The 25,040-nt window shown below is 47.6% G+C and overlaps 1 protein-coding gene across 2 annotated transcripts in view; it reads left to right on the top strand.

Moving 5' to 3' along the window:
- The window catches only part of QSOX2 (quiescin sulfhydryl oxidase 2), a 42,880-nt gene extending 31,843 nt beyond the window's left edge, over positions 1-11,037 (top strand). Inside the window, exons 11-14 of one of the 2 annotated variants that reach the window (XM_040404799.1) lie at positions 6,044-6,232; positions 8,475-8,955; positions 10,133-10,137; positions 10,713-11,037. In XM_040404799.1, the coding sequence (XP_040260733.1) occupies positions 6,044-6,232; positions 8,475-8,955; positions 10,133-10,137; positions 10,713-10,861 (824 nt within the window). In that variant the 3' untranslated portion in view covers positions 10,862-11,037. Of the gene's footprint in view, positions 1-6,043; positions 6,233-8,474; positions 9,566-10,132; positions 10,138-10,712 lie in introns of those variants that run through there. The other variant, XM_040404800.1, reaches the window with a different exon arrangement.
- The last annotated feature ends 14,003 nt before the right edge of the window (positions 11,038-25,040 follow it).

Raw genomic sequence — 25,040 nt, 5'->3', positions numbered from 1 at the left:
CGTAATGGGTTGCTATGGGCACCTCACCTGCCCTTTTGCAGTCGTGGCTCCCTCTAGTGGTCATTTCTATCTATAGTTGTCCGTTCATTTGCTAGAAACTACTACACTGGGCCTTAAAGGGGTTCTCTGGGAATAACGACATTTTCGCCATTGCCGGCGGCCTGCCCTACTAAGCTGACGATTCATACTTGCCTGATCTCCGCCGCTCTGATCCTCTGATGTGTCCATATACCAGTCCCCATATTGTTAAAGGGAACCCGTCACCTCCAAAACACATTTTAAACCGACATCATTACCTTACAGGAGCCCCCAGTGTGTTCCTAATCATGTTTTTCATTCCTCCGCTGGTTGTTGTATACTTTATAAAAACGCTGTTTGAGGGTCCATTCACACGTCCGCAATTCTGTTCCGCATTTTGCGGAACGGAATTGTGGACCCATTAATTTTGGTTGGGGCCGCACAATGTGCCGCCCCCGGACCTGGAAATGCGGACCCGCACTTCCAGGTGCCCAATTCCGATCCCCCAAAAAATAGAACATGTCCTATTCTTGTCCGCAATTGCGGACAAGATTAGGCATTTTCTATTAAGTGCTGGCGATGTGCGGATCCGCAAAATGCGGAACACACATTGCCGGTGTCCGCAAAACACACACAGATGTGTGAATGGACCCTTATTGTGTTTTCGCTATCCTCAGAGTCATGCTTAAAGTCAAGGGGGCAGCGGCCTCCTTGCTTCAAGTCAAGCTAAGCACGCCCCTTACCCGTCCGCCCTTCAGTGTGATTGACATCCTGCTGTGAGACTGGGATGGTGCAAGTCTCGCGCATGCGCGGTGCACTCCTTGTCACTGCGCGATCACGGCTCCCGCACTCAGCCGGTCGCTTTCCTCTCTCTGCGCATGCGCTGGGCACGCGCGCACGATGGAAAAGCGACAAGGAGTGCACCGCGCATGCGCGAGACTTGCATCATCCCAGCCTCACAGCAGGATGTCAATCACACTGATGTCAATGACTTGAAGCAAGGAGGCCGCTGCCCCCTAGACTTCAAGCATGACTCTGAGGATAGCGAAAAAAGCACAGATTAAGGGTCCATTCACACATCAGTGTGTGTTTTGCGAACCGCACATCGCCGGCACTTAATAGAAAATGCCTAATCTTGTCCGCAATTGTGGACAAGTATAGGAAATGTTCTATTTTTTTCGGGATCGGAAATTGCGCACCCGGAAGTGCGGGTCCGCATTTCCGGATCCAGGCAGCACATCACGCGGCCCCATAGAAATGAATGGCTCCACAATTCCGTTCCGCAAAATGCGGAACAGAATTCCGGACCTGTGAATGGACCGTCAAACATGTTTCTATAAAGTATACAACAACCAGTGGAGGAATGAAAAACATGATTAGGAACACACTGGGGGCCCCTGTAAGGTAATGATGTCGGTTTAAAATGTGTTTTGGAGGTGACGGGTTCGCTTTAACATACAGCACGGCATGGACATGGTCACCTGCTCCACTGCAGCCAATTTATGGCGTCAGGCATGCTCAACCTGCGGCCCTCCAGCTGTTGTAAAACGACAACTCCCACAATGCCCTGCTGTAGGCAGATACCTGTAGGCTGTTCGGGCATGCTGGGAGTTGTAGTTTTGCAACAGCTGGAGGGCCGCAGGTTGAGCATGCCTGGTCTAATGTATACGGCAGGGGTCAGCAACCTTCGACACTCTCTAGCTGCTGTGAAAGTACAACTCCCAGTATGCACGCTTGCTCAGCTGTTTTTGCAACACACATAGAAGTGAATGGAGCATGCTAGGAGTTGTAGTTTCGGAATAGCTGGAGTCCCTGAGGTTCTTGATCCTTAGTTTATGGGAACCTTTAGTCCTGGAAACTACCAAATGGGTCCTCTTTTCATATGGGTGTTAGGGGCCCACCACTGTGACACGCGGGGCAGCCCACGTTGTGGCCGGGTCACATGTACTGTTAATATTTTCCCATTTTCAGCCTATTGCGGCCATCTTCATAATTTTTTTTATTTTTTTTTTTCCTGTTTTCCCCGGAGACTTTTCCGCTCCCGACGCTGAGCGATTGGGTGATTGCCTTCTGCTTCTAAAAATTGTTTTGAAGCATTTCTTAATACCGGCGTCTAATCTGAGGTAATCTTATGAGCCGGCGTCTTATAATGTGTGATGTGATGAGTCCGCGGCCTGGGGGGGGGGGGGGCTTATATTAAACAATATAGATGTGTGCCGCTAGATGAGACTGCCTCCAGAAGGATAAATCCATTCCTTACCTTCCCCGCTCCCATACTGCTGCGGCGTCTGTAATGACAACCATAGTCATTCATCACCCAGCTTTCCCAGAAAAAGAAATGGATTGTGCAGGATTAGAAAGACGTGGCTGAAGAAACAGCGCCACACCTGTCCGTGGATTGCATCTGGTATTGCAGCTCGGCTCTACTGAAGTGAATGAAGCTGAGCTGCAATACCACACACAACCTGCAGACAGTGACGGCGCTGTTTCTGGAGAAATGTATACCGACATATACTGTTCTGGCCTGCGAATACAGTTAGTGTGTTTACCGTCGGCACCATTATACGGACTGTTTCTGCGAAGTCGTCTTCCATCGTGTCCGTCATTCCTCCCACTTTCCATTGAAATCGCCAAAAACAGCGGCCGGACTGTAAAAATCTGAATCCTATCAAAATCTACCTAATAGCGCTAACCAATGCTGTCTGCAGACAGATATTTAAAGAAGCCCTCCAGGTATCTGCCTAGTGCAGGGGGCGGAGCATGACACAGATCTTCTGTCATTGGTGTTTGCCCATGTGTCATGCTCCGCCCCTGCACTAGGCTTTACACACAATGTCCGTTTTGCCTGGCAGAAAATACCATCAAAATCTATGTCTACGCTCAGATATTTAAAGGAACACGACAGGCATATGGGGGGGAGAGCATGACGCAGATCTGTCATTGGCATTTGTCTTGTGTCATGCTTCGCCGCCTGGAGTGTTCCTTTAAGATACGTACAAGAAAGAAAAAAAAAAAAAAGGGGAGAGGACCAAACACCTGAAACGGGGATTGTGCAATAAGAATAGTGGCTAAAGTGAAAGTAAAGTTCAGGAAAGTATCGTCACTTGCAGGTCCGTGATCCGTTTTTAACTGCAAGTGACGATACTTTCCTGAACTTTACTTTCACTTTAGCCACTATTCTTATTGCACAATCCCCGTTTCAGGTGTTTGGCGCCTTTTGTTCGTGGCTGGTCCCCTCCCTTTTTTTTTTCCCTTTCTTGTACGTATCTTTCTATATATCAGTCTCTGCTGCATATTCAGTCACTAGCGGCAGCGGTTAACCTCTCCTCCCTGCTGGCGCCCTGCAGTTACTCTACAACTTTTTGGATTTCCATCCAAGGAGTTCTGTGATTAACGATTATTTTTTTTTCCCCTCTTTTTTTCTTTTTTCCATGTGTTCCTTTAAGAACATGATTGCTGTCCCGCTGTATGGCATATGGTGTTTTTCCATGTGTGACGCCGAGCTCCCGGGTATTGTATGTCTGTGGGCCGAGATCCAGCAGGTGCTATAGGGCATTGTGCCCGCCTCCAGCTGGCCATCTCGCTATCTCTACCATCAAGCCTATATTGTCTCTGCTGAAACGCACACCTCCGTTCTCGAGTCCTGATCCTCCCTGCCCGGCTCGGCTTTCCCTCGTCCGTTCCTGATAAGACTCAGCAAAACATTACTGCTGCAACAGTGTTAAATATTCATCTGAGTAAAGCGGGCAGCGGCACCGCGCCAAGCCATTAGGCGGAAGACAAGCTGCCTGCCACATGTGCCAGTGCTGGCTGTCTTGGTACAGGGGGATGTTGTTCCACATTGCCTACTTAAAATATACAATGTATGCAGATGTATTCTGTGATGGGTCTTCTGATTACGGGAGGTGGGGGATCTCCTCATTCACTGACAGCTCAAGGGGCGTGTCCATGCTCTCCCCATCACAGCTCAGGGGGCGTGTCCATGCTCTCCCCATCACAGCTCAGGGGGCGTGTCCATGCTCTTCCCATCACAGCTCAGGGGGCGTGTCCATGCTCTCCCCATCACAGCTCAGGGGGCGTGTCCATGCTCTCCCCATCACAGCTCAGGGGGCGTGTCCATGCTCTCCCCATCACAGCTCAGGGGGCGTGTCCATGCTCTCCCCATCACAGCTCAGGGGGGCGTGTCCATGCTCTCCCCATCACAGCTCAGGGGGGCGTGTCCATGCTCTCCCCATCACAGCTCAGGGGGGCGTGTCCATGCTCTCCCCATCACAGCTCAGGGGGGCGTGTCCATGCTCTCCCCATCACAGCTCAGGGGGGCGTGTCCATGCTCTCCCCATCACAGCTCAGGGGGGCGTGTCCATGCTCTCCCCATCACAGCTCAGGGGGGCGTGTCCATGCTCTCCCCATCACAGCTCAGGGGGGCGTGTCCATGCTCTCCCCATCACAGCTCAGGGGGGCGTGTCCATGCTCTCCCCATCACAGCTCAGGGGGGCGTGTCCATGCTCTCCCCATCACAGCTCAGGGGGGCGTGTCCATGCTCTCCCCATCACAGCTCAGGGGGGCGTGTCCATGCTCTCCCCATCACAGCTCAGGGGGGCGTGTCCATGCTCTCCCCATCACAGCTCAGGGGGGCGTGTCCATGCTCTCCCCATCACAGCTCAGGGGGGCGTGTCCATGCTCTCCCCATCACAGCTCAGGGGGGCGTGTCCATGCTCTCCCCATCACAGCTCAGGGGGGCGTGTCCATGCTCTCCCCATCACAGCTCAGGGGGGCGTGTCCATGCTCTCCCCATCACAGCTCAGGGGGGCGTGTCCATGCTCTCCCCATCACAGCTCAGGGGGGCGTGTCCATGCTCTCCCCATCACAGCTCAGGGGGGCGTGTCCATGCTCTCCCCATCACAGCTCAGGGGGGCGTGTCCATGCTCTCCCCATCACAGCTCAGGGGGGCGTGTCCATGCTCTCCCCATCACAGCTCAGGGGGGCGTGTCCATGCTCTCCCCATCACAGCTCAGGGGGGCGTGTCCATGCTCTCCCCATCACAGCTCAGGGGGGCGTGTCCATGCTCTCCCCATCACAGCTCAGGGGGGCGTGTCCATGCTCTCCCCATCACAGCTCAGGAGGCAGTTGAAGGATGGAACTGAGCATGTGCGGCCTTCTCAGAGATCAGGACAAAGAAATAAGAAATGAAATAAAACAGCAGGTGGTGCTATACAGATACATTTTATTGAAGTGGCTATGCTAAATTTTTAATCGCATGAAATCACAAAAGTATTCAGATCCAGGGGCTGTTGAATGTAGAATATTTTTCGTGGAACAAAGGGATTTTTCGTTTAAAAATGAATTTTAATTTTTTTGTTTTTGTTTTTTTAATAAGTTCATACTTATCTGATGCATTCCACACCGGTGGTCCTCGCTGGCTCTGCACTCTCCACCTTCCAGCCCCGGTATGGGCATGGTCACATGCTCCGCTCCAGCCAATGACTGGCTTCAGCAGTGACATGCTGCTTGTGACCACATCACCACTGCAGCCAGTCATTGACTGGAGCGGAGAATGCGACCATGCCCATGCCGGGACTGGAAGATGGGGAGCAGGTAAGTATGAATCTCCTGTTTCAGGGGCCATGCTGCAGGAACTTGTTAAAAATCACTTATATTGGAAAAACCCTTTAAAAGCCAGGACCGGCTAATAGTGCATCTATATCTTGCTGTCACAAGTTACTCGCTCCCATCTGCCTCCTGGTCTGTCTGTAGGGGGGATGTAGAAGAGTATAATGCCTGACTGCAGGGCTTGTTTGTAGTCTGTAACCATGGAGACAGCTGCACATGAGTGTTCAGCAAAGTTTGAGATTTTTCTAACGCGTCTGAGCCAAAAATCTGTCTAAAAACCTTAGCTGTGCCAAATCGCGCCACTTTTTAAGACAGATTTTTGGTGCATTTACATGACCAAATCTTTAGTGCTGAGATGCAGAGTAAACCAGCGTTTCACAGGTTAAATCGCATCACTGACTCCTCTTCTCTGCAGAGTTTGAAGGCGACGCTCAGGCAGTGCTGAAAACCATGAGAGGATACATCAGGGAGTTTTTCGGATGCCGGGAATGCGCCCAGCACTTTGAAGCCATGGCCAAGGAATCGGTGGACAGCGTGAAAACGGCGGAGGAGGCGGCGCTGTGGCTGTGGAGAAAACACAACGTGGTCAACAAGAGGCTGGCCGGTGAGTGGAGACTGTCACAGGTCCATTAGAGCTCCCCCTGCTGTCCAGACACCAGAACAGCCTGCTTCATTAAAAAAATCCTGTCTAAACCATTTCATGGAGAAGACCATTGCTAAAACAGACCTGAGAACAGATGTTTCTGAATTATAAGGGCTCTTGCACACGACCGTTTTTCGGGTCCGCATCCGAGCCGCAGTTTTTGCGTCTCGGGTGCGGACCCATTCACTTCAATGGGTGTGCTGTGTGCTGTCCGCATCCGTTGCTCCGTTCCGAGGCCCCGCAAAAAATAATTGCATGTCCTATTCTTGTCCGTTTGGCGGACAAGAATAGGCATGTCTACAAATTGCGGAAGGCACACGGGCAGCTTCCGTTTTTTGCGGACCGCCAAAAAAACGGAATGGTCGTGTGCATGAGGCCTAATTCTGTGCTGGTCCTCTGTCATTCCTAATGGAAATGTGAGAGGACATCGACCGTTGGTTGTCGCCATTCTCCTGGTCTATAGGCTGTGTCTCTACACAGTGTTAGGCCTCATGCCTACGACCGTATCCGTTTTGCAATCTGATAACAGTCGTGGGCCTCCCTCATTTTCCTGTTCCGCACGTTCTGCCCAATGTTAAAAATGCCCAGGGCGTGTTCTGTCTGTTCTGCAGAACAGAGATACGGATGCGGGCAGCATCCTTTGAAAAAATGGGCCTGCATCCGATCTGCAAAATAGGGTCATGTGCACGAGGCTTAACACTGTCCCTTTGACGAGAGAACTGGTAATACCCTGTTGTGAATTTAGTCAACCATTTCCAGGAGGAATAACAGAGGACTCCCAAGATGTAAAGTTCTTAGAAACCTGCTTCAGCATTTGTTTTAGTACATACCTGTAACCCCCATAAAATATTTCAGGATGGCTCACAAATCCGCTTGTGTGAACTCGTCCTGGATACGTCCCGTGGAGACTGATGAGGATTAGCATGGCTCCATGCCGTCACTGCCAAAATGTCAAATAAATGCAGATTATACGCTCTTCCCTGTATTAAAGCTCACACCCCCATACAGTGCTCAACCCCATAAGTTGCAAACCTCTGATGAGCAGCGTCCCCTCTCCTGGCTCTAATGTATTTCAGCAGAGATCAGCGGCGCCCGCCGGACAGACTGCAGACTTGCAGGAGTTTTTCTGCAGTTACTAAAGTTTTTAGGGGGTTTTTTTCCCCTCAACCGCCAGTGTCTTCTGTGCGTGCCTGATTTCTGGAAAAGTCAGGAGTGGGGGGATATCGCACAGATGGTCAGGTTGGGGGGCAGTGAGGCGCAGATAGACGGTGAGTGATGCGATGGGCAGAGAAGTTCCCATGTTACCTGCAACTAAGTGCTGGGCTCCTGGATTAGAAGTTTTTTTTAGTTTTTTTTGTGTGTGTTTTTTTTGGCGTTTGGCGCAGGACATACATACTACTCAGTCAGACTGTCCCATCTTATAAAGCCACATGCCCCACATAAAGCCCATACCAAGGCTCCTCCACTGCCCCATATTCCACAGAATTGCCTGTCTATCGCCCCAGCTCCAGCTGCATATTACCTGCTTCCACTAGAGGCCGTGCTGCGCCCTCTGCTGGTAGTCGGGATGCTGCATGCATTGCTGCGTTCAGACACCTGTTCCTGTAGATGTCCTATGCAGGGTAGGAGAACATGGCAGGTGAGCATTCGCTGTCGGAGCAGTCAGTGGTCACTTCTGCTGAATGCTCTCAGTGACAAATGCCAAGTTACCAAAAACTAACAGCCGGTTCACCAGGAATGATCCCCTAGTCACTAAGGTGAACTGGTTTTGCATGTTTTATTTCCATATTACATCTGGATTTTCCTTGCCTAAAAGCAGCTACAGAGAAGTGTCCCTCTCTGGAGGACCCAAAATGAGCACTGCATGCAATGCTTAGTTTCTCCTGTGGTGGTGCTGTAGGGAAACTGAGCACTTAGTGAAAAGGTTTCCTGTACATTACAGCTGATTGTTGATGGTCTCACCTTATTTTCTAAGGCAGGCATGCTCAACCTGCGGCCCTCCAGCTGTTGTAAAACTACAACTCCCAAAATGCTCTGCTGTAGGCTGATAGCTGTAGGCTGTTCGGGCATGCTAGGAGTTGTAGTTTTGCAACAGCTGGAGGGCCGCAGGTTGAGCATGCCTGTTCTAAGGCATTTTCTGGGAAAGCTTTTTGTTTTTGGCTTTACATGATCCTTATTACCTCCCGTTCATATTCCCACACAGGTGCTCCAAGTGAGGATCCAAAAAGCCCGAAGCTAGAGTGGCCAACGCCCGACCTGTGCCCTGCCTGCCACGAGGAGGTAAACGGGCTTCACAGCTGGAATGAAAAGGAAGTCCTCGCCTTCCTCAAGCGGCACTACGGCGCCAAAGAGATCTCCCTACAGTACGCCGATCCTAACGAGGATGCGAAGAACGACAACCTTCACGCCAAGGATCCCGGAGGAGGCGCCGACTCCGGCCTGAAGAAGCCACACGACCAGCCGATTGTCAGACCGGACTTCATAGACAAGCTGGTTCCAAAACCTATCGAAAAGGAGAAAAGCTCCGAGCACCAGGAGGGCAACAAGATGTCCGTCAGCTTCCTGGGCCTTGGCTTCTCCAACATAGACATGAGCCTGTGTGTGGTTCTCTACATCACCTCCTCCTTATTTTTAATGATCATGTATTTCTTTTTCAGAGTTCGGTCCAAAAGATGGAAAATCAGGTATAACCGGCCACATGTATAATTTTTTTAATTTTTTTTTTTATTTAATTTTACCCACCCAGTTGACCATTTTTGACTCCCCAGAGTTTTTGTACTAATTGCTTTAATATATGTATGTATCATGATCAGGGACCGATGTATTTGGATGCGTTTGTACGAGATTAGAAATGGGGTCAGCTTTATTTTTTCAAAAACAGTGCCACTCCTGACCCATAGGCTAAGTCTGGTATTGCAGCTCAGCTCCAGTCACTCACTGCAGTACTGCATACAGCTCTGCGGGGGTTAAATATGCCCTCTGTCTAATCTCGTACAACCCCCTTAATACACATTTTTAAAAGGGGTTCTTTGGGTGTCTAATATCCTCAGGGATGGGTCATCAGTACCTGATCGGTGAGGGGCCTTTTCCAGCACCCTGGACCATCAGCCGTAAGCACCGCGGCTTCCTAACAGCTTGCCAAGCACAGCGCCGTCCATTGACGGTGGCTGTGCTTGGTATTGCAGCTCATTCCGATCCACTCGAATGGGACTGAGCTGCGCCTAGGACCTGTGACCAACGAACGTGATGTCTCTGTCCTAGAAAGAGGCCACTGCTCTTACAGAGTGCCACATCCTACTCGAAAAACTGATCCACAGGAGTCCTACCCACACCCATCAGCTATTGATGGCCTATCGATATTAAATACCTGGAAACCCCCCTTTAAGGGCTCATGAACGTCCTTACGTTCAGTGTCTGTATTGTGGACCATAAACCACTGGGCCCTGGCCGTGTGCACTCTGTGGTGCAGATGTGGACCCATCGACATGAATAGGTCTGCACTCCGCAAGATACGACCGAAGATAGGACTTCGTCTATCTTTTGTGGAGTGGCGGCACAGAACGGAAGCGCTTCTGTGGACGCTCAGGTCCGTGCCTCCGCACCGCAGAAAGATAGAACATGTTCTATCTTTGGCCGTAACTCGCAGATCGTGGACCCAGTCAAGTCAACGGGTCCGCAAATGCAGTGCAGATGGACGGTGCCCTTGCATTGCAGACCGCTTTTTGGGGTCCGCAGCACGGGCAAGGGGCCCTCCCACTTGTGTGCATGAGCCCTAAGCCTTCTGTTCCTTGATATTGTGCTGCTGCTGCAGAGGAATCGGTGCTGGTTTTTGGGATGAGCCCACCCTTTAATATGGGGTAGCCTAGGCTATTTATGGATATGCCATACAAATCTGATACATGGGGGTCCGCACATATCTCCAGAACTGGAGCCTCCTGCCCCTGAGGTGGTCAGTGACAAACGCACGGCCACCCCTCCGTTAATTCTTCGCCCGGATGCCTGTTCAGGAGATGTGGGTCCCAGAAGTGAATATGTCACAAATATCTAACATAGGAAGACCCCTTTAAAAATGTATTCATTGTTACATTCGTTTGTGTATGGGGCACACTGTTAAAGGGGGTCTGTTTTTTTTAATGTATTTTTTTTTTTTTTTTTATGTTTTTGGGGTTTTTTTTCCTCCAGAGACAGCGCCACCCTTGTTCATGGGCTGAGTCTGGTATTGCAACTCATTCAAGTGAATCCAATACCAGATACAACCCATGGATAAAGGTGGCGCTGAAAAATATTTGTTTTCTTTAATCCTGGACAACCATTTAAAGGGGGTCGGCCTACTAACAACGTTATCCCTTTCCACAGCCTAGTGAGAAATGTATGATTGTCCTGGGACCCCCACTGATCACCAGGGTTCTTTTAGTTGTCCTCTGTGTGAATGGAGTGGTAGTGAGCACGTGCGACCACCGCTCAATTCACTTCTATGGGACTGATGGAGGTGTGCTGCGGTCGGCAGTGGATGTAGCGATGGTCACGCGTGTGCACTGCCGGTTGGACAGGCGCTTGTTAAGTGGGCTCTCTCCGTGCCTGTTTTATTAACCCCTTGTGGGCATCTTCTTGATAACTTCGTCTTCACCATGAGCCATTCTCCGCATATTTGACTAATATCACAGAATCCATTACCAACATGGGGCTTGTTGTTAAAGCGTTTCGGTCACCTGAAAAATGGGTATTAAGCTGGCGGACATAAGCGATGGGCTAATGTCAGCTAAACATAACTATATTAGCGCCATCTCGCTGCCTGCCGCCGTTATTGAGAAAAACAAACTTGTATAATATGCTAATTAGCCTCTAGGAGCAGCGGGGGCGTTGCCACTGCTCCTAGAGGCTTCGCTTTTCCCATCTCTGGCCACGCCCTTCTTCTCTTGACCAGGGCAGCGCTGCTCTCCTCCCGCCGGCCGTGTCTGCAATGTAAATCTCGCGCCGTTCAGTATTTGGCGCAGGCGCAGTGAGGAGGCTGGCAGCCGGCGAGCACCCTTCAGATTTACACGCCAGACAGGGCCGGAGGTAGGAGACCAACGCTGCCTGGCCCTGTCAATCTAGTGTAGCAGGGCGTGGCCAGAGGTGGGAGAACGGAGCCCCTAGGAGCAGGGGCAACGCCCCCGCTGCACCTAGAGGCTAATTAGCATATTAGAAAAGTTCGTTTTTTCTCAATAACGGCGGCAGGCAGTGAGATGGCGCTAATATAGTTATGTTCAGCTGACATTAGCACATCGCTTATGTCCGCCAGCTTAATACCCATTTTTCAGGTGACAGAAACCCTTTAACCCCTTAAGGACTCGGCCCTATTTCACCTTAAGGACTTGGCCATTTTTTGCAAATCTGACCAGTGTCACTTTAAGTGCTCATAACTTTAAAACGCTTTGACTTACCCAGGCCGTTCTGAGATTGTTTTTTCGTCACATATTGTACTTCATGACACTGCTAAAATTGGGTCAAAAAAGTTAATTTTTTTGCATAAAAAAATACAATTTTTACCGAAAATTTTGAAAAATTAGCAAATTTCAAAGTTTCAGTTTCTCTACCTCTGTAATACATAGTAATACCCCCAAAAATTGTGATGACTTTACATTCCCCATATGTCTACTTCATGTTTGCAGCATTTTGGGAATGATATTTTATTTTTTGGGGATGTTACAAGGCTTAGAAGTTTAGAAGCAAATTTTGAAATTTTCAGAAATCTTCAAAATCCCACTTTTTATGGACCAGTTCAGGTTTGAAGTCATATTGTGAGGCTTAGATAATAGAAACCTCCCAAAAATGACCCCATTCTAGAAACTACACCCCTCAAGGTATTCAAAACTGTTTTTTCAAACTTTATTAACCCTTTAGGTCTTCCACAAGAGTTAATGGCAGATGGAGAAACAATTTTGAAATTTCAATTTTTTGGAAAATTTTCCAATATAATCAATTTTTTCCAGGAGTAAAACAAGGGTTAACTGCCAAACAAAACTCAAAATGGGTTGCCCCGATTCTGTAGTTTGCAGAAACACCCCATATGTGGTCGTAAACTACTGTTTGGCCGAACGGGAGCACATAGAAGAAGGGGAACACCATATGGGTTTTGGAAGGCAGATTTTGCAGGACTGGTTTTGTTTATACCATGTCCCATTTGAAGCCCCCTGTTGCACCCCTAGAATAGAAATTTCAAAAAAGTGACTCCATCTAAGAAAGTACACCCCTCAAGGTATTCAAAACTGGGTTTACAAACTTTGTTAACCCTTTAGGTGCTCCACAAGAGTTATTGGCAGATGGAGAAACAATTTAGAAATTTCAATTTTTTGGAAAATTTTCCAATATAATCAATTTTTTCCAGGAGTAAAACAGGGGTTAACTGCCAAACAAAACTCAAAATGGGTTGCCCTGATTCTGTAGTTTGCAAAAACACCCCATATGTGGTCGTAAACTACTGTTTGGCCAAACGGGAGCACATAGAAGGAGGGGAACACCATATGGGTTTTGGAAGGCAGATTTTGCAGGACTGGTTTTGTTTATACCATGTCCCATTTGAAGCCCCCTGTTGCACCCCTAGAATAGAAATTTCAAAAAAGTGACTCCATCTAAGAAAGTACACCCCTCAAGGTATTCAAAACTGGGTTTACAAACTTTGTTAACCCTTTAGGTGCTCCACAAGAGTTATTGGCAGATGGAGAAACAATTTAGAAATTTCAATTTTTTGGAAAATTTTCCAATATAATCAATTTTTTCCAGGAGTAAAACAGGGGTTAACTGCCAAACAAAACTCAAAATGGGTTGCCCTGATTCTGTAGTTTGCAAAAACACCCCATATGTGGTCGTAAACTACTGTTTGGCCAAACGGGAGCACATAGAAGGAGGGGAACACCATATGGGTTTTGGAAGGCAGATTTTGCAGGACTGGTTTTGTTTATACCATGTCCCATTTGAAGCCCCCTGTTGCACCCCTAGAATAGAAATTTCAAAAAAGTGACTCCATCTAAGAAAGTACACCCCTCAAGGTATTCAAAACTGGGTTTACAAACTTTGTTAACCCTTTAGGTGCTCCACAAGAGTTATTGGCAGATGGAGAAACAATTTAGAAATTTCAATTTTTTGGAAAATTTTCCAATATAATCAATTTTTTACAGGAGTAAAACAGGGGTTAACTGCCAAACAAAACTCAAAATGGGTTGCCCTGATTCTGTAGTTTGCAAAAACACCCCATATGTGGTCGTAAACTACTGTTTGGCCAAACGGGAGCACATAGAAGGAGGGGAACACCATATGGGTTTTGGAAGGCAGATTTTGCAGGACTGGTTTTGTTTATACCATGTCCCATTTGAAGCCCCCTGTTGCACCCCTAGAATAGAAATTTCAAAAAAGTGACTCCATCTAAGAAAGTACACCCCTCAAGGTATTCAAAACTGGGTTTACAAACTTTGTTAACCCTTTAGGTGTTCCACAAGAGTTATTGACAGATGGAGAAACAATTTAGAAATTTCTATTTTTTGGAAAATTTTCCAATATAATCAATTTATTCCAGGAGTAAAACAAGGGTTAACTGCCAAACAAAACTTAAAATGGGTTGCCCTGATTCTGTAGTTTGCAGAAACACCCCATATGTGGTCGTAAACTACTATTTGGCTAAACGGCAGGACATAGAAGAAGGGGAACGTCATATGGTTTTTGGAAGGCAGATTTTGCTGGACTGGTTTATTTACATCATGTACCCTTTCAAGCCCCCTGATGCACCCCTAGAGTAGAAACTCCATAAAAGTGACCCCATCTAGGAAACTACGGGATCAGGTGGTTGTTGTTTTGGGACTATTTTAGGGGTAAATATGATTTTTAGTTGCTCTTCATTACTCTTTTTTGAGGCAATGTAACAAAAAAAAAAAATTAAAAATTGTTTCTACATTCGCTATTTAGTTTTGTGGAACACCTAAAGGGTTAACATAGTTTGTAAAGTAACTTTTGAATACCTTGAGGGGTGTAGTTTCTTAGATGGGGTCACTTTTTTGGAGTTTCTAGTCTAGGCTACATCAGGGGGGGCTTCTAATGGAACATGGTGTCAGAAAAAAAACTGTCCATCAAAATCTGCCTTCCAGAAACCGTATGGAGTTCCCTTCGTTCTATGCCCTGCCGTGCGGCTATATAGCCATTTACGACCACATATGGGGTGTTTCTGCAAACTACAGAATCAGGGCCATAAATATTGAGTTTTGTTTGGCTGTTAACCCTTGCTTTATTACCGGCAAAAAGGATTCAAATGGAAATTTTGCCCAAAAATGGGTGTTTTGGCACCGTTTTTATTTTATATTTTTAACACCGTTCATCCGAGGCGTTTGGTCAAAAGTTATTTTTATAGCGACGACTTTTACGCACGCGACGATGCCCAATATGTATGGCTCTCAGACTTTGGAGACACTAAGCAGGCATCCTAAAAACTGCGGCCCTCCAGATGTTGTAAAACTACAATTCCCACCATGCCCTGCTGATGGCTGTAGGTTGTCTGGGCATGCTGGGAGTTATAGTTTTACAACATCTGGAGGGCCGCAGTTTGAGGATGCCTGCTCTAAAACTAATATTTTTTTGGGGAAAAAAAATTGTTTCCGTGTCTCCAAAGTCTGAGAGCCATAGTTTTTTATGTTCTCTAGTGGACTGTTGGGGATTATAAAAATTTAGTACTCCATGGAAGTGTGATACTCCCTGAAGCAATTGATAATGCAGAGGCCCGGATGATCGGGGCACGTGTCACATTGAGTAGTGGTGTCCTTCCGTATCCCCCTCTTGTGACACACTCTGCATCTTTTTTGGGTTCGTCCCTTCTTTCCAGTATGGGGGACCACACCTGGAAAGTGTTGGCCAGGGACGATTCGGGCGCCTCCAATTCCCGAGGTACTCCGGCCTGCTCTTTCCCGGTCCGAAAAGATCAGGTCTTTGAGGACTGCCTCATAGAATTGGAGGAATGTCCCTGTGCTGCCAGCGCTTCGGGATAGTACAAAAGAGTTGTACATGGCAACCTGTACCAAGTAGACCGCAACTTTTTTGTACCATGCCCGGGTTTTGCGCATGGCATTATATGGCTTGAGGACTTGATCAGAGAGATCAACTCCTCCCATATACCGATTGTAGTCGACGATACAATCGGGCTTGAGGACCGTTGCCGCGGTACCTCGCACAGGGACTGGGGTGGTGCTGTTACAGTGGATTGTGGACAGCATAAGGACATCCCTCTTGTCCTTATATCTGACCAGCAACAGGTTTCCACTGGTAAGTGCACGGGTCTCACCCCTGGGGATAGGTACCTGGAGGGGGTGGGCAGGGAGGCCGCGTTGATTTTTCCGCACGGTCCCACAAGCGAACGTGGATCTGGCGGCAAGGGACCTGAACAAGGGAATGCTGGTATAAAAGTTGTCCACGTACAAGTGGTAACCGTTATCCAGCAGTGGGTACATAAGGTCCCACACGAGTTTCCCGGTAACACCCAGAGTGGGGGGACATTCTGGGGGTTGAATCCGGGAATCTCGCCCCTCGTACACACGAAATTTGTAAGTGTACCCTGAGGTACTCTCACAAATTTTGTATAGCTTCACGCCATACCTCGCCCGCTTTGTGGGAATATATTGGCGGAAACTGAGTCTCCCCTTGAACGCAACGAGAGACTCATCAACCGCGACCTCCCTTCCAGGTACGTAGGCCTGCTGAAATGTGGCCCCAAAGTGATCGATGACCGGCCGTATCTTATACAGCCGGTCATAGGCAGGATCACCTCGGGGTGGACATGCTGCATTATCGGAATAATGCAGACATTTCCGGATGGCCTCAAACCGGGGACGTGTCATAACCATACTGTACAGTGGGGTCTGGTATAGGACGTCCCCACTCCAGTATTGTCTGACACTGGGTTTTTGGACTAGACCCATATGCAGCACGAGGCCCCAAAATGTCCTCATCTCGGCTGCACTGACCGGCGTCCAGCCACCGGGTCTAGCCAAAAATGAGCCTGGGTTTTGAGCGACGAACTGTTGGGCATACAGATTCGTCTGCTCCACCATCAGATTCACCAGTGGGTTACTGAAAAAAAAACTAAAATAGTCAATTTCAGTAAACCCCACTGTGGGAATCTGGATTCCAGGATTGCCAGCAAAATCCGGAATCTCAGGCTCAAAGTCCACTGGGGGACACCAGCTAAGTTCATCGGCAGGGGGCTCCGGTGGACTTATTTGGTGGGCCGGGAAACCAGTACGAACCCCAGGGCGGCTCGTACTAGGGTGGGCCACAGGATCCCTAGCATGTGGGGCCCCTGGCTCCGCCTGGCGGCGTCTCCGCCGCCTTGGTGGCTCATCGTCATCCGATGATGATGAGGAGGATGCGGATGACAAAAGGAACGTGGGGTCATCCTCATCCTCACTGGGGCTCTCGGAGTCGGAGGCAATCTGGGCGTATGCCTCCTCGGCCGAGAACATCCGGCGGGCCATGGGTGTGTGTGCGTGTATGTGTGCGTGTGTGGCAAACTTTATTATATGTGCGTGTGTGTGGGGGCAACGGGTGTTCGCGTACTAAATAAGGAAAAAAAAGGGGCAAGTGTTTAGAAAAAAAAAAAAAAAGTTCAAAGTTGCTGATCAGCGGTACAACGCTGATCAGCGGTGGGGCGGTGGGGCGGGCGATGCGCTAACAGTGGCCGGACAAAAAAAGTGCCGGACAGTCAGCGCACGCAGAAAAAAAAAAAAAAAAAAAAAAGTGGTGGTAAGGGGGGGGGGGGGGGGGGGTGGTAAGGGGGGGGGTGGTGAGGTGGGGGCTGGGGGGGCTGGTGGTGGTGGGGGGCTGGTGGGGGGGGGGGCAAGTGGCAGGGGGGGGTCTGGGGTCTGATAGATGGATCAGAAAGAAAGAAAAGAAAGTTTAGTAAAAGTTTTTTTTTTTTTCCTAACTTTTCCCTTCTTTCCCTTCCTAACGGTGCCTCTCCCTCACTGACCCTAACCTACCTGGGTGGCGATGGGTGCAGGAGGGTGATGGACTACGATTAGGGGGGCTCAGGAGCTGGACGCTGGACGGTGCTGCACGGTCAGGGTGCTGGACAGGAAGAGGAGGGGAGAGAGGAGCGCAGGAAGTTTGAATCTCGCGCCTCTCTCCCCTGCACCAATCAGCACCCTGGACAGCAGCGTTCAGCACCAGGGCCAGCGCCGCCTCTCCAAATCCTCGGACTGCGATAGGTGGTGTATAATTACGCCACCGATCGCAGTCTTTTTCCGGTTCATCGGGTCACAGGACACCCGAATGGACCGGAAACGCAGAAAACCGCAGGTCTGAATTGACCTGCGGTTTTCTGCGATCGTCGATACGGGGGGGTCAAATGACCCCCCCCTGCATTGTTACGGGATGCCGGCTGAATGATTTCAGCCGAAATCCCGTTCCGATTAACCCCCGCGGCGCCGGAATAGCAAATTAAAGCCATGACGTACCGGTACGTCATGGGTCCTTAAGGATTCGGGAACCATGCCGTACCGGTACGTCCTAAGTCCTTAAGGGGTTAAAGGGACATTCCACCTAAAATTATCTTTTATCTTCTGATACATCAGAACGTGTCATCTGTGGGACCAGAGAGGCCACGGTGCTATCGACAGAGGCCCAGACCGTATTTTTACAAAAAATGTTGTGCCAAATTCTAACGTACCATTGAAATCAATGGCACTGTTATGTCAAATAATTGAGGTTCTGTCGCCCCAGTAAAGTTGTCCTTATCTGATTTTAGGTGGATTTGCCCTTTAACCATCCCCCATCTTGCCACGCACATGCCCCACAATGGCACAGTAGTGTTTTTCTAAACCGGGTCATTTTCTGTCAGATAGTTATTCACTTGGCAACTCACATCTTAAAGGGGTTTTCCAATTAATATAGATAAGGCTAAATCGATCCAGGGTCAGAGCTGTTCTCCTCGGTTGGTGTGGGCACCATCCACCCACAGCTATTACTATTGGTGGTCACGCATGCGCAGTAAGGCACAGCCTGCTGCTGTCTGCACATACTCATGTCTCCTCGCATGCGCAGGCACTTTTTTCTATGGACTGCTACCGCAAATCTGCATCTACTATGGGCGTGACGTGTCAACAGCATCACCGCAACGGCAGGGAAATTACGGAGAGTGGTGCCATGCACAGCCTGCCCACAGTTCAATGTGGAAGTCTGTGGTTCACGTGGGGAGAAGAAAAATGTTTAAAAATTTAAGATTATTACATAAAAAAATGGGTCCATTAAAGAGGTTTTCTGGGATTTTTCCTCTGGGCAGGTCATCGGTACCGGATCGGTGGGGGTCTGACACTTGGGACCCTCGCCGATCAGGTACTGATGACCTATACCAGGGATCAGCAACCTTCGACACTCCAGCTGTTGTGAAACTACAACTCCCAGCATGCTCCTTTCACTTCTGTGGGAGCAAGCAAGTGTGCATGATGGGAGATGTAGTTTCACAACACCTGGAGAGCCGGACCTTTACAGAGGATAGGTCATCTGTTCAGAAACCCCTTTTTAAGATGTTTTTCGATAGGTTAGGTGGTCCTAGGATTGTCGTGGCTTCATAAAACGTCAGTCTTGATAAATTTCCCAACTTCGCTAATAGGAAAACCGCCTTAAAGGAACGCTCCGGGCAGCGCCGATACCCTGTGCCATGCACAGTGCAGGACCTGAGGGGGGTGGAGCAGGACACGGGTGCTGTCTTTGGTGTCATTCTCCGCCCCCGCACTAGGATTGAGGCCTTTGTTGGAGCTTATAGCAGTTTTGCCCGGAGTGCTCTTTTAATATGTAATGACTACAGATGAAAATATCCTCATCGTACGCATTAAACGGGCAGATATGGCGGAATACTTTTTGCCTATTTTTGGAGGTTGCATGGTTGCCCATGGGCTGGCAGGGTAAGTATTCGTGGGGATCACAGAGGCCGATGGATGGACCCCTGATGTCTTGAGTCAGAGAACCCCTTTAAGTGTGACCCCTATTCTCAATAATAGGAATAATCTCGCCTAGTGGCGACCTGTTTGTGTAAACCGGCCATCCCGGGGCTCGGCTCCCCCTGTGAATGTGTTTTTGACCACAGCGTTAGCTCCTTTAGGTAAATCCCTGGCTTAAAGCGAGGAAGTTGTACTGTGTAATTCTCATATTGTCAATGATAAAACACTGGATTAAAGGTTTGCACGCTCTCGGCCTTGTAACAACACACTGTGTGCGCGGAGGGGCCCCCGGGACCCTCAGGGCAGGTATTTACCGGATTACAGTGTTACATTGTGATTTTCTTCTAAGCAGAACATCACACACTACTCCACCTAGTAGAGGACACCGTCCCCTCCCATAGCCAAGTGTCCCGGGATCACACATCACATTGGGCGATATCTGGGAGGAAGGGACCCGCTGATCAGTCCATTGTGTCCGCTGTGTACAACCTCTCCGCCACCATTATTACTATAGGAGAACTTCCTTTCCGAACCAAAATGGATCAAATGTATCAGTGTTGTTAATAAACATTTTCTAAATACCATTATCTCATGTTTCTACTTCTTACCGTTCCCATGACAACACGTCCTGTTCTGAGCTCCGCGCCTTCAGTGTTTTCATAGGGACATTGTGTCAACAGCGGCAGTTGTGTAAGCATTAAAGGGAAATTGGAGGAATCTTAAAGGGGCTGTCCAGGATTAGAAAAACATGGCTACTTTCTTTGAAAAACAGCGCCACCCCCTGTCTATGGGTTGTGTCTGGTATTGCAGCTCAGCTCCATTGGAGTCAGTGGCACCGAGCTGCAATACCGTATACAGCCTGTAGAAGAAAGCAGCCATTGATTATTATCTATCTCAAGGATCAGCAACCTTCCGCACTCCAGCTGATGTGAAACTACAACTCCCAGCAGGTACTACTACTCGTCTGTTCTTTTAACTCCCATAGGAGTAAAACGAGGATTCTGGGAGCAGAAGTTTCAGAACAGCTGGAGCACCCTGATCTATCTAATCATGGACAACCCCTTTAAAGGGGTTGTTTGCCCTAGGAGCCGACAACCCCCCATGGTACCCCCCCCCCCCCCCCCAAAAAAAAAAACAGATAACCATAAAGTTTCTGTAATCAGATGATCCTTTTTTCTTAGTGGGGTCCCCCAAATCTAAGCTGTTCACAGGCTATCCTGTTGCTGGCATCTGACAGCAGGTGTTCAGTTCTCCTACAGTGCCTCCACAGGGTAACTGAAGTATTGCATTTTTTCTATACGAGTTTGGCCTCATGCACACGACCGTTGTATGGGTCCGCATCCGAGCCGCCGTTTTGGCGGCTCGGATGCGGACCCATTCACTTCAATGGGGCCACAAAAGATGCGGACAGCACTCCGTGTGCTGTCCGCATCCGTGGCTCCGTTCCACGGCACCTTTAAAAAAAATATAACATGTCCTTTTCTTGTCCGCGCTTTGCGGACAAGAATAGGCATTTATATTGCCAGCGCCCGTTCCGCAGGTGGCTTCCGTTTTTTGCGGATCCGCGGTTTGCGGACCGCAAAAAACGGCACGTGTGCATGAGGCCTTCCTTTGATGGCATGTCCTAGCAACATGCCATCAAGATCCCAGATGACAATCCCTTTAAGACAACTTGTGTCTTATCCACAGGATAGGGCATAAGTGTCTGATCAGCAGGGGTTTGGCCTTTTTTGGGTCCCTACAGATCACAAGAATGGGGCCCCCTGTTTGGAGCTGCAGACACGTGTGTGTGTGTGTGTGTCCACCGATTCATTCATTTCCATGGGACTGGCAGAGTACAAGCGCTGCGCTGTCTCCTGCAGCCCCATAGACGTGAATGGAGTGGCAGCGCGCGCGTGCGTGACCGCTGCTCCGTACAAACAAGGGAACACAGGCCCCCTGTTCTTGTGATCAGACACTTCTCCTGTGGATGGGGAATAATTTGTCTTAATGGGACACCCCCTTAAACGGAAACGGTGGCCTCATTCATGCACAGCCATATCAGTTTGCCAAAAACGGATAGCATCCTTGTGCATTCTTTTTTTTTTTTTCCAACCCGCGTCCATAGACAGGGCTATCCTCATCCGCCAATACGGACAGGAATAGGACCTGCGCTGAGCTCTGTGGATCAGGCCACGGAATATATAAGGGAAAATGGCATGTACAGCAATTCCCTCATCTCTACCTGTTCATATAATAGGGGACATCCTTCATCCCATCAGCTGGTGCCCTCTATAACCAGTGCTTCTATTCCATTAGGGCTTCCAGGAGCAGCAACCATAGATCTCTGCTTGCTGTCAGCAGATGTAAACTTCCTGGTCTCCATTCAGTTTTTAGTCCTATTCACAGAGGTAAGAACAACTGCATTCAGGCTGGACAATCCTCTGGTCACCCTGCAGCACTCCAGCTGTTGTGAAAACTACAACTCCCAGCATGCTTCATTTATTTTCCATGAGTTTTCTGAGAAGAGAGGAGCAAGTATGCATGCTGGGAGTTGTAGTTTCACAACAGCTGGAGTGCCGCAGGCTGCCCACCCCCCTGGTAGGATGTTGGATTCTCTGCTGAGCTGGAATCGGCCCTAGAATGTCTCTAATCACTGACAGCAAGCAGAGCTCTTGAAGGTGGCGAGGAATTGAAATACAGAGCTTAGCAGAAATGATTGACATACAGCGAGGCCGTCACCAATAAATGGGGCCACGTGGCGGTTACTGTGGGCTGTCATGTGGCTGGCCTTTAGCATCCGCACACAGCTGCAGCACCCTGGTCCTTGTGACCTGACCATGGAGGACGCCCCCTGCAGGCACAGGGGCTCCTAGATGTCTCTGCCCTCTAATCCGATATCATCCATGGGTAATCCTCTCACAGAATGAGATCCTGCAGATTATTAACACAGATCAATTATAACAGCGGCAATTATATGATCAAGCCACAAGTGATGGCTACCTGCGGGCACAACACCCATCAATACTGGGAATAATAGGAGCTGTAGTACTATATTATAATATTGCTAGCATTGGTATATAGAGGAGCAGGGGGAGTAACTACAGTATACAGCGCTGTAATGTCTATTATATAGTATTACACTACAGCTATCCTCGGAGGGTACAGGCACTGTGTGAGCATAGACTTAGAGGTACTTTAATGTAATTTAAGGGGCAAGTGGAATAAACCATCTTAATAACCACAACATGTATAATTATACCACACCTCATACTATACTATATGTTATTACACCTAGTACTATACTGGAAGATTCTAGGTGCTCTGTGGCTACAATATAGTCATATTTACTATCAACCTGCTGGAGTAGGACAATGTAGTTATTATATCTTATTCTACAGAACTTCTATTGTTACCGTGAATTTACTAACCACTGTGTAATACTACTAGTAATTCATATTATTCTGTTATGCTATATTATACCTCTATAACAACACAAGTATAGACATACAGGGTGGCGAAACATTCTGCAGTCTGACAAACTCAGCCTCACTATATCTGAATATTATACTATAGTACTCAGCCCTGACGCATCTGAATATTATACTATAGTACTCAGCCCTGACGCATCTGAATATTATACTATAGTATTCTGCCCTGCTCATCTGAATATTATACTATAGTACTCTGCCCTGACGCATCTGAATATTATACTATAGTACTCAACCCTTCCACATCTGAATATTATACTATAGTACTCAGCGCTGCCACATCTGAATTTTATACTATAGTATTCTGCCCTGCCTCATCTGAATATTATACTATAGTACTCATCCCTGTCGCATCTGAATATTATACTATAGTACTCTGCCCTGACGCATCTGAATATTATACTATAGTACTCAACCCTTCCACATCTGAATATTATACTATAGTACTCAGCGCTGCCACATCTGAATTTTATACTATAGTATTCTGCCCTGCCTCATCTGAATATTATACTATAGTACTCATCCCTGTCGCATCTGAATATTATACTATAGTGCTCATCCATGCCACATCTGAATATTATACTATAGTACTCAACCCTTCCACATCTGAATATTATACTATAGTACTCAGCCCTGCTCATCTGAATATTATACTATAGTACTCAACCCTGTCGCATCTGAATATTATACTATAGTACTCAGCCCTGACGCATCTGAATATTATACTATAGTACTCATCCCTGCCACAACTGAATATTATACTATAGTACTCTGCCCTGCTGTATCTGAATATTATACTATAGTACTCAGCCCTGCTCATCTGAATATTATACTATAGTACTCAGCGCTGCCACATCTGAATATTATACTATAGTACTCTGCCCTGCTCATCTGAATATTATACTATAGTACTCAGCCCTGACGCATCTGAATATTATACTATAGTACTCAGCCCTGACGCATCTGAATATTATACTATAGTACTCTGTCCTGCTCACCTGAATATTGTACTATAGTACTCTGCCCTGACGCATCTGAATATTATACTATAGTACTCTGCCCTGCTGTATCTGAATATTATACTATAGTGCTCAGCCCTGACGCATCTGAATATTATACTATAGTACTCATCCCTGTCGCATCTGAATATTATACTATAGTACTCTGCCCTGCCTCATCTGAATATTATACTATAGTACTCATCCCTGTCGCATCTGAATATTATACTATAGTACTCTGCCCTGCCTCATCTGAATATTATACTATAGTACTCATCCCTGTCGCATCTGAATATTATACTATAGTACTCTGCCCTGCCTCATCTGAATATTATACTATAGTACTCAGCGCTGCCACATCTGAATTTTATACTATAGTATTCTGCCCTGCTCATCTGAATATTATACTATAGTACTCAGCCCTGACGCATCTGAATATTATACTATAGTACTCATCCCTGTCGCATCTGAATATTATACTATAGTACTCTGCCCTGCCTCATCTGAATATTATACTATAGTACTCATCCCTGTCGCATCTGAATATTATACTATAGTACTCTGCCCTGCCTCATCTGAATATTATACTATAGTACTCATCCCTGTCGCATCTGAATATTATACTATAGTACTCTGCCCTGCCTCATCTGAATATTATACTATAGTACTCAGCGCTGCCACATCTGAATTTTATACTATAGTATTCTGCCCTGCTCATCTGAATATTATACTATAGTACTCAGCCCTGACACATCTGAATATTATACTATAGTACTCTGCCCTGCTGTATCTGAATATTATACTATAGTACTCTGCCCTGCTCATCTGAATATTATACTATAGTACTCAGCCCTGCTCATCTGAATACTATACTATAGTACTCAACCCTTCCACATCTGAATATTATACTATAGTACTCAGCGCTGCCACATCTGAATTTTATACTATAGTATTCTGCCCTGCTCATCTGAATATTATACTATAGTACTCAGCCCTGACACATCTGAATATTATACTATAGTACTCTGCCCTGCTGTATCTGAATATTATACTATAGTACTCTGCCCTGCTCATCTGAATATTATACTATAGTACTCTGCCCTGCTCATCTGAATATTATACTATAGTACTCATCCCTGTCGCATCTGAATATTATACTATAGTACTCTGCCCTGCCTCATCTGAATATTATACTATAGTACTCAACCCTTCCACATCTGAATATTATACTATAGTACTCAGCGCTGCCACATCTGAATTTTATACTATAGTATTCTGCCCTGCCTCATCTGAATATTATACTATAGTACTGATCCCTGTCGCATCTGAATATTATACTATAGTGCTC

This window comes from Bufo bufo, chromosome 8, assembly GCF_905171765.1.
Source record: "Bufo bufo chromosome 8, aBufBuf1.1, whole genome shotgun sequence".
Taxonomy (NCBI): domain Eukaryota; kingdom Metazoa; phylum Chordata; class Amphibia; order Anura; family Bufonidae; genus Bufo; species Bufo bufo.
This window is presented reverse-complemented; position numbering and strand designations above follow the sequence as displayed.